This window comes from Marmota monax, unplaced genomic scaffold (assembly GCF_021218885.2).
Source record: "Marmota monax isolate L192 unplaced genomic scaffold, Marmota_monax_Labrador192_F-V1.1 WCK01_AAM20220418_F8-fsc00455, whole genome shotgun sequence".
NCBI lineage: Eukaryota > Metazoa > Chordata > Mammalia > Rodentia > Sciuridae > Marmota > Marmota monax.
This window is the reverse complement of record NW_026694780.1, coordinates 284,907-294,628: the sequence shown is the minus strand read 5'-3', so window position 1 is coordinate 294,628 and position 9,722 is coordinate 284,907. Positions and strand designations below refer to the sequence as shown.

The 9,722-nt window shown below is 34.8% G+C and overlaps 1 protein-coding gene across 1 annotated transcript; it reads right to left on the bottom strand.

Moving 5' to 3' along the window:
- Positions 1 to 1,631: 1,631 nt before the first annotated feature.
- On the bottom strand, positions 1,632 to 9,425 carry LOC124079908 (52 kDa repressor of the inhibitor of the protein kinase-like). Its single transcript, XM_046425744.2, has 2 exons — positions 9,402 to 9,425; positions 1,632 to 4,441 (listed from the first exon to the last, which is right to left on the bottom strand). The coding sequence occupies exons 1-2, from the start codon at positions 9,423 to 9,425 to the stop codon at positions 2,426 to 2,428; spliced, it is 2,040 nt and encodes a 679-aa protein (XP_046281700.1). The 3' UTR covers positions 1,632 to 2,425.
- Between the last annotated feature and the right edge of the window lie 297 nt (positions 9,426 to 9,722).

The window sequence follows — 9,722 nt, the reverse complement described above, 5'->3', positions numbered from 1 at the left end:
ACAAGCATGTGAATACTATGTGCACCTCCAGAATATAAAGCTGAAATAAGAGAGGAAAAATCATTTAACGGAAAGAGGAACACCTGCGTCAAGAACTTATGTTTGCTGCACAAAAGTTCTTCAAATCTGTGTCACCAGAGAAGGATGGGCAGCCACTCCTCCCCACTGTGACTCCATTCTCAAAATCCAAGCTGCAGTTGTATGGTCTCATAATGTTGTTTAAAACAAACGTTTACAAAATAGAGGGGTGGCAATTGGTAGAAGAATGAAAGGTTTAATAAGTATAAGCATGGCTATCTTAAAGCTAACTGTGTTAGTCACCATTGTGTGGCTGTGACCAAAATACCAAACAAGAACAACTCAGAGGAGAAAAAGTTTACTTTAGCTCGTGGTCACAGAAGTTCAGTCCATGCTCGGCAGAGTCCATTGCTCTGATCCCAAGAGAGGCATAAAGACAAAAGGGTGTGGTGGAGGAGCACAGCTCCATTCATAGTAGCAGAAAGTAGTAGCCATTCAAACTAGGATGGACTGATTAGTTTACACCTCTCACAATCCAATCACTTTACCTCTGAACATTCCTGAATGAACACAGCAGCTACATGGGGACACCTTACGTCCAAACTACCCAAGAATATTCCCTGCTCCTAATTTTCAGGGCTTATTATGAGTCACTTTCCAAACAACCTGATATATTTTTAGATATTCAAAAATCTTGAAACTCTTGGCATATTTGTGTAGGGTGTGTGTGCGTGTGTGTGTGTATGTGTATGTGTGTGTGCTATGGAAAGGAACTATAAATAATCTAATTTTTTTAATATGCAAAGTTTTATAGTCATTTAAACAATTATTTTTGCTGTCCAACCAAAACAAAGCTAGTTTAGGGTGATTCTGCTTGATCATGGTCACTCCACTTGCCAAATCCTTATTCCATCTTCCCCCAAAGAAATATTAAATTCATATCTTTTTTTATAGCCCATATCTTTTTTCTTCTACTGTGCAGTGATCTCCATCACACATTAATTGCATGTACTGTGAGAAAAGTTGTTAGTCTTTGTCCAAAAGAAGGACAATTTTAGTACTTTCAATAATAAGTTTATAGGCTTTACATTGTTGTCTCTCTCCCTTAATATATGTCCTTTTAATTATAATTGTGTTCATTTTAATTAGTATATAATATCTGATTTCTATGTAATTCTTAGGTGGAAAAATGTTTGAGAAGACCCCTTCCTTGTACTATACCATTTTTTTTGGGGGGGGGGGGGCGGTGGTAATGGGAATAGAACCTAGGAACACTTTACCACTGAGCTATATGCCTTGCCCTTTTGATTTTGAGACACAGGATTTCACTTAGTTGTTTAGGACCTTGCTAAGTTTTTGAGCCTGACCTTGACCTTGTAATACCTCAGCCTCAGCCTCCCAAATTGCTTGAATTATAAGCGTGTGCCAACGTGCCTGGCTTGTATTTGCTTTTATAGGTCTAGCCTTTGGAAACCACCTGTATTAATGTATTATTTATTTATTTTAAACAAAATTCACATTTTATTTAGATTGAAATAAACTATACAAAATTGATTTTCTTCACCAAAAATAACAGCAATATATTCTGTATTATTTCTAGATAAACGGTGAAACATTTATTTTGTAGGTTTTCCAGGTTTTGCTTATAAATCAAGACGAGGCAGTAGATATAGTCATGGAAAAAGAAAACAGACAAGTTGCCCATATCAACAGCCTCTGATTCTGTCTTGACCGTGAAGCAGAAGTGTTCACCATTTACTTGCTAAAATGAAAGTGTAGGCTTATGAAGACGTAGGCTCAACAAAGGAATGTAAACAGCAACAACCAGTTGTGGAACAACCACGGCAAGCTCTTCCACTCAAAGTTTAACTGTAACTTGTTCTTTAAGTTCGTTTGATAAAGGCAAAATCTAGACTGAAATCTGTTTGGTAAGCTCACAACTCTGGTTAATTCCCTTAATTGTCCATTACAGATTTTAACACACTTAAAACTCCTAATAGTCAAAGGTCAACAGTAGGCTTCATTGTAACATTTCATAAGATGCATTCTTTTCTTATACCTCCTCAAAATTTATTTCTTCAAAATTGATAATAATACCTGACAACTGGATCCATGGTAATAATACATTTTATAACCTAAAAGACTTAACTAAAACAATTTCAGAGTGCTACTAGCAGAGGTCACGCAGAGGTGAAATGTGGTACTTCCAATGCAGTCTTCTAGAAGAACAGACAATTTTTCAAAGCACGAGAGCTCAAACAGGTGCCATGTACATAGGCAGATTACCAATGGCTAATGTATTCATGAGGCCTGTAGGCAAAGATATTCAGTGATAAGTGACCTACATATACCTTACGGCTTTTCTTCCAAATATCAAATATAAGAGAAAGCCCATTTAAAAAGTCTTTTAGGTATTTTCAACAGTTTCTGAATTATCTGTAGGAAGCTCTGACTTAGTTGTATATAGTTTGATATATGTGTCTACCATTAAATCCAGATCATGTTTTATATCAAAATTTATGTTAAGCAAAGCCAAGTTACTTGACCTTTGGTCTGTCAAAGTGTTCCTCAAGTATGCTTTAAGATGCTTTCGTCCATTTTCATAGCGTTCATTCTCAACCTTCATTACAGGAAGAATACACAGGACCTTCAGAAAAGCATATACATTAGGAAAAAACTTGATATCAGGCAAATGAAGGGCTTCATAAATGGTGGATGGAAGCTCTATATCTTTCCCTCGATGTTTCCATTTGATTCTCCAACAGTGTAGCTCAGCTGAAAGTGTGTCGGGATTAGGCAAGTCACTTCTGTACATGTCAGCATGGTGCTCCTCTGATGTATTAAATTTAAGCTGTCCCATGACTGACGGTACCAGAGATAAGCATTTAAGAGCTTTGAGGTGCTGTTCTGAAAATATATCTTTAAGTTCCTGAATGATGTGCTCCACTGTTGGAACACTTAGGGTTTCTTTATAGTAACTTTCAGAGGTTAGCTGAGATTCCAGGTTACCCTGCTGAGCCCTACGAAATTTCCCAGGGAGTTTCATCTGAATATCAAGTTTGGTTGCCAAATTTGTTGCTTCCTCAAACCAAAACTCATGATAAACTTCAATATTTTCCATTACTTCATTGAGTGAATGTAGTACTGCAGTTAAGCTACTGGCAGCAAAGAAGACATCAGAAGTTTGTCCCTGGAGATTTTTCCCAAAGGCTCTTGTAAAAGATAAGACATTTTTAAGAACAACAATGGTAACAATGAAATCAAAATCTGCTACTGCACTACAGAGTACAAATGCTCGACCAGTTATACAATTATTCCATCCAATATTTGTGTCACTATTTATACCATCTAAACATAAAACAAGTGCTTGCAGGAGATCCACCAAAATTTCAAAAGCATCATGCCTACCTGTCCACTGAGAATGGCAAATTTCCTTCAGTTCTTTACCCCTTTCTTCACTGTTTTGAAAAAGAACAGAAATTACATTGTCAAGTTCTAATAGCAGTTGTGGTGATCGATGGAAAAAAGAACAAACTTCTTCAATTGTTCCTAATGCAACAGACACCCCCATCACAGGCACTGGTTTTGCCAACCACATGTTTAAGGCACAGGAAGAGCAGAGTGTGTAGATAGCTTGAGGGTATTTCTCTAAAAGTCTAGAAGCAACAACTTTCATTTTGGAAGAGAATCCGCTAGACACAATGTAAGCCTGGCCACGACAATACTCCATATTTAGTCCCCACTTCTCAGTTATGGTAGTGTGAAATTTCACAGCCAAAATTTCTGCATCAGCTTCATAAGGCAGGAAGCCCACAAATTCCTCTCTCAAGTTATGAGACTCATCTACAAACCTCACCAACACGGGAAGGTGCTCTTCCCCTGCTATGTCCACCACATCGTCAGTGATAATGGAAAAGAAGTGCGAGTCTCTCACTTCCCTGAGGGTTTCTTCCTGGATGCAACTTTCACAGATCTCCAGCATCTGTTTCTGTTGTGTTTTTGAACAGAACAATGTGTTAACTGCTGTGGTCTCAAAGCGTTTTCTCAGGACCTCTTCACCAGAATTTATCCGGCACTCCAACAGGGCCTGAAAGTTATCAGGAGTGAAGAGACCTTCTGGGATTTCATCAGCCTCATGCCCGTCCAGAGGTATATTTTGTTTTCCCATAAGAATCAAAATTTCAAATAAAGATTTTAAGTATTCTTTGTTTTCCTTCTCTTCAAGGGTTAAAGGCAAAATATCTTCATCCTGTTCATCACCCCCTTCTTCTGCACTGGGGTTCTGAGCATTGCTATTGTTTGTTTCTTTATGTTTTTGTTCCTGTTCAGAAGTTTCATCAATTTTTTTCTGTTTCAGTGTCCTGATTTCATCTTCACTCAATTCTTTTATTCGTTTAGTCCATTGACGAATGCTTTCCAGGCCCTACTATGTGCCAGGCACTCTATCCTAAGCCAATTTGGTAACATTTGCTCTATATTCTTCTAACACAATTTCTCTTGGTAGTCCCCACTTATTTCCAAAATAAGATCTAAATCTATAAAACAATAGGATATGACCAGAAGATTAATAATAATTAATATGTTCTAGAGCAAGCCCAAAGATTAGTTTCTTAGAAGCCACTATATGTAAAACTATACGTTCTTATTGGAATGATCTTAGAGCACACTGAGGATAAGACACACAAGGGTCAATATGAAGTCATATATGATTTAGTAACTGAGGTACCCTCAGAGGTAACTGAAATTCCCTGACACTAATCACATTGAGTTTCATAAGATACTATTTACCTCTGGGAAATTGTTGGGGGTTAGTAAGGAAAAAAAACTAGGAAAGCCTTGTAAAGTTGAAGATTATCAGTATCCCCATTTTTATAACATTCTGAGCTCATAAACACAGCAGTACTGTTACCTAAGAGCAAGATAAATATACCTCTTCAATGCCTCCTGCTTTCTCTTACCATTCAGTAAAATAGCTGCCACCCAAAGGAAGAAAAGACCCAGCCAGATATTCTACCATAAACACCTGATGAAAATTTTGAGCTTTCAGTAATACTCTGAATTTGTTAGATATTCTATCCCCTTTTATACATTTCTTCCACTTTCTACTTTTTTATCTACTCCAAGTGATAGATGGTGTATTGTTAAAATTGTTTGAAGCAATGAGTTTTTCATGATAGAAATTACAGCAAAGTAATGTCAATAGGAAGTGACGGAGGAAGAAAACTAAGGAGACATTTTTGTTATCTCTTAAGATATGGAATAAGCACTCTATTAATACAACAGAAACACATTTTAATCCTTTGGATTTTTGCCGAACTTTCTGATGATTTAGACAATGAAATCATCCTCAAACACATCTATGTGTAGTTACTTAGGTATGACATAAATTATATAGAAGTTCATACTTAGTTTTATATCCAGGACATGTACTCAAAGTACATTTAAAAAGAGGTCGTGCTGCCCTTATTGGTATATTCCCAACATGAATTATTACATTGGGTTAAGGAAATGGTTTGTTTTTGGAAGAGCTTAGTGTTCTCAAAAATGCCTCAGTATCAAAAAGCAAGAGTGAGATAAAGGAGCCATCATTGTCCAAGACACTCTGAAACACTTCTACTTTTAGGTAATTTACACTATAGAGAAAATATGTAATTCTCTTGGAAGTGACGAAAACTAATATTTTGTTAAAAGAAACATTTGGAAACAGTAAGTTAATACATTATACAAGCATCAATCCCTTTAAAATGCAAATAATATTACCTACAAATCACAATATGGAGAGAAATAATTATTTAAAAAATAAATCAGTATAAAAAAGTTTCTCTAGCTGGCTTACCATTTCCAAAACAAAAAGGTTGCTATTTTAAATGTAAAATTCAGCTGGAAATGTTTGATGTCCCAAAGTTGGAAAACATTTGGCTCATGACACAACTCTAAAAAGAGCAAAAATGAATGGAATATCCCTCTAGGTCCTGGCATGGAGATTTTACCTGAGGACACAAAGCACCAGGGCAGGGACTCTGAAGGGGAGAAAGAATATGCTGCAAATGAGCTTTCACAAATTCAAATCATGACCTCCGTTTGTCCTCTATTCTCAAGGTTTAATGTTCTCAAAGCAACATTTGAGAATGTGCTTAGGAGTTTTTCCATTACAGACCTTATTAGCTTACAACCATGGTACTTTTCATTTGTGAACACAGCATCAAGCTTATAATATTGCAAAGCTTTTCACTGACTAGATTTCTTTCTAAGTATGTGTTTCCAGCATCAGTTCTTCAATGAAAAAGGAAAACCTTGATGAGATAATTTGAATTTTAATGCTGACCTAGAAAGATAGTGTGAATCATTGTGCTCAGTGAGCCCCTGAAGTGCTCTTTGATAATTAAGATTTATGATTGAGTTGGGGAGTTTTTTTTTTTTTTTAAAGTGAAATGATGTAAATGAAGGGCTGTGAATGTTTAAAAAAAAAAAAAGTAGCCAATGAACACATTCCCGAGTGACCTGGCAGAGAAAATGAACAACTGCACCAGGAGTACCCTAAACTATTTCCAGCTAAAGCTTTTTAATCTTTCCTCAAAGAATGTGGGGAACCTACTTCTCTAATGTATAAGTATCAAGTCTTGTTTTATTACTTCAATCTATTTGATTAGCACTAAAACTACTTACTCCCAAGATTCAAACAATGCATTTTCTATAATGACATCTCTTACTGAAATGTTCTTAAAGCACACTGGGGAGAAGACACATGAGGGTATATAGGAAGTCTTATATGATTTAGCAACAGAGGTGCCCTTGGAGGTAGCTGGAATTCCCTGACATTAATCATAGGAAAATGCTAAAGTGCTTAGTGGAAATACGACACATAAATGCAAAGTGTTATTTTGGCCATGATATGAATAAACTGTAGCAGAGGGAATGCCTCTGTATATCCACATAGAACTTCCCCTGTAAGATCTCTATAGTCACTTGCAAATATAGATACAGGAAGAACTGTGCTTATTTTTGAATTTTGTAGCATTAATATTAATAGCAGGAATCAAATAAAGCAATTCACTTTTTGACTTGTTTGTGAAAAATAAAATACATACTCTACAATAAGTAATAGGTATAAAAAATGACATTTATGTCAGCATTTTTTAAAAGCTAATAAATTTCAATCCTAAAGTGCTGAGATGTCATATAGATTTAGTACATCAAAAACATTCTTGGGCTGGGGATATAGCTCAGTTGGTAGATTGTTTGCCTTGCATTCACAAAGCCCTGTGTTCAATCCCCAGCACCACAAACACACAAAAAAAATCAATATTATTCAAAGCATGGATTGCACATGATGAAAGTGTAATAGCCAAATAGGAATTCTGATAGGAAAACAGTAGGGTAAATAATAACCAAAAATTTAATACAAATTTATTTGCTCTATTTTTATAGCTATCACATTGTTTTTAAAAAGTATCAGATTGTGATAAATTCAGTCTCTCAGACCGCATGTAATTCCACATGAAAAAGAAAAGCACAATCAAAACCCAAGGGAAAAAATGGTAACAGTAGGCTATTAGTTATTTTCTAAATAGAAACAAACTCCATTGTACCACAATAATTCAAGTAAGAACAAGAAACAAAACAGATTAAAAAAACACTTTGCTAACCAAAAATCATCCAAAGCATGAGAGATGTAAAATTCTAAGCAAATTCTTAAAAAAACTCTATGCAAAACAAAAATTTCAATAGAAATCGAATCATATTTCATACACTTATATTCCTTCAGCTGCTGACACTCATATTCTTTGGAGCAGCATGCATGTATGAGAGATATGGGTAAGAAATCCAAAACATCTTGAGAATTTGGAAAATGCATGCATTGGGTGAGTAGTCTTTTTTGTGATTGTTTTATAGTTGATATTGTATATTATATATTCATATGTAATATATGATATATATGCTTTTATTAAAAAATAGAATAAAAATTAACATGATTGCCTAATCAAGTAGGTATCAGTTGCCTCTGATACATGACATATATATTATATGACATACATATTATATGACATATATATGTATTTAATACATATCTAAAGTCCCTCTAAATTCTGTATCTGTATTTCAGGGCAGAAAATAGAAATACAAGCCACAGGCTAAAGTTTACTTAGTGCAAAAACAAGCAAACAAATAAAAAAGTGATAAATTTGTCACCAAGAAATATAGGTTAAATGAACGCTATAATTATTTTAAGATCACTGTGATAGAACATTTTGGAATAGATTTTAACATACTAGTTCAGAACTTTGGCAGTAATTAGCAGCATGATTTTAGTTAACTCAAATAACAACTCTTAGTTTCTTTCTCTACAAAATGAGGGAGTTAAACCAAATGATTTGAAAGGCATTTTCAATCACTAGGAATATCCTGTTTTACTTTGCCACAAAAGAAGAAATAGGAAGATTCAGAAATAAACATTCCAAGTGAGGTATTGAAATCTTTATTATTGTAGACTATTTTTTTCTCTTTAGTTCTGTCACTGTCTGCTTTATATATTTAGGTGCTGTGGTGTAGAGTGCATATATATTTATAATTATTATATCTTCCTGATGAATTGAACTTTTCATCACTGTATAATGTCCTTCTTTTTCTATTGTGACTGTTTTGACTTAAAGCCTAATTTGTCTGATAGTAGTAGGAAAATTGTGGTATTGAAAGTAAAGTATGACAATTAGCATACAAAAGACATGTACAAGTTATCATAATGTCTAGTGGTAATTCCACATAAATATGCAGCCACCAAAGGTGATATTGTTTGATGTTTCACATGTTCCACTTCTAATTCATAAGTGAGCACCCAAGTTACCAGGTTCTGGTAGTAAAGGTTACCATAAACTCATCTTTATGAGACTAAAAATTATCTAATCTATTTTTTATGGCATTCATGGGAGAATGGTGATCTACAATAACCAAATAGCTACTTGGGAGTAATAGGTCAGTTAAAGGAAAATATACAATTTAAACTGGACCATTTTTTTTGTTTCTATAACAGAAAAAGAATTACTGCACAACTTTGTCCACTTTTACTAGTATGTATTTTCTTCCTTCCACTATTAATTTGATGCTTTTAATGAATAGACTAAAACAGTAAGATGACTGTCTAATCAAATATCAGTTGCTTCTGCATGAACAAATATCCCAATGTAATACATGACATATAGAATCTGAGAAGCATTCAGTGTGGGAAGAGTCAAGGAAAGGGTAGCAATTCAATATAAGGCCCTTTGTGTTTATTTCTTCATTCATATTTATGTTGTAGATTGAAATCTGTTATGGTATGATTATACTTTGTATCATATGTTTACTTAGACATTTTCTGATTTTACTTAGAGGATTCATTTTCTAACAATGGCTGCAACAATACCGTTCATCGTAATAGTTTCATTATTATAAGTCCTTGATATGACTCCCAGTGAGAAATGGTTGAATGTATCCTTTCTTCTGAAACTATCAATAGTCAGATGAAGAGAGAAGAGCTGAAGTTATGCTATGTGATTTCCAAGGCTAAATCATGAAAAATTGACTGACTTTTACCTTGCTTTCTTGAGATGCTCATTCTTGAAATCTTGATGTCTGGCTTAAGAGAAGATGGAGCAGCAGACATGGGATGACTAAACAGCAGCCATGTGCAGGCACGTGTAGGTGCTCAGGAAGGCTGTGCAGATGAA

Bases quoted from the DNA above. Each gene is read 5' to 3' on its own strand.
- LOC124079908 (XM_046425744.2), bottom strand. From the start codon at position 9,425: ATGAACGGTATTGTTGCAGCCATT. The intron at 4,442-9,401 runs GTTAGAAAATGA...GGCACATAGTAG, and splicing joins ACGGTATTGTTGCAGCCATT to GGCCTGGAAAGCATTCGTCA.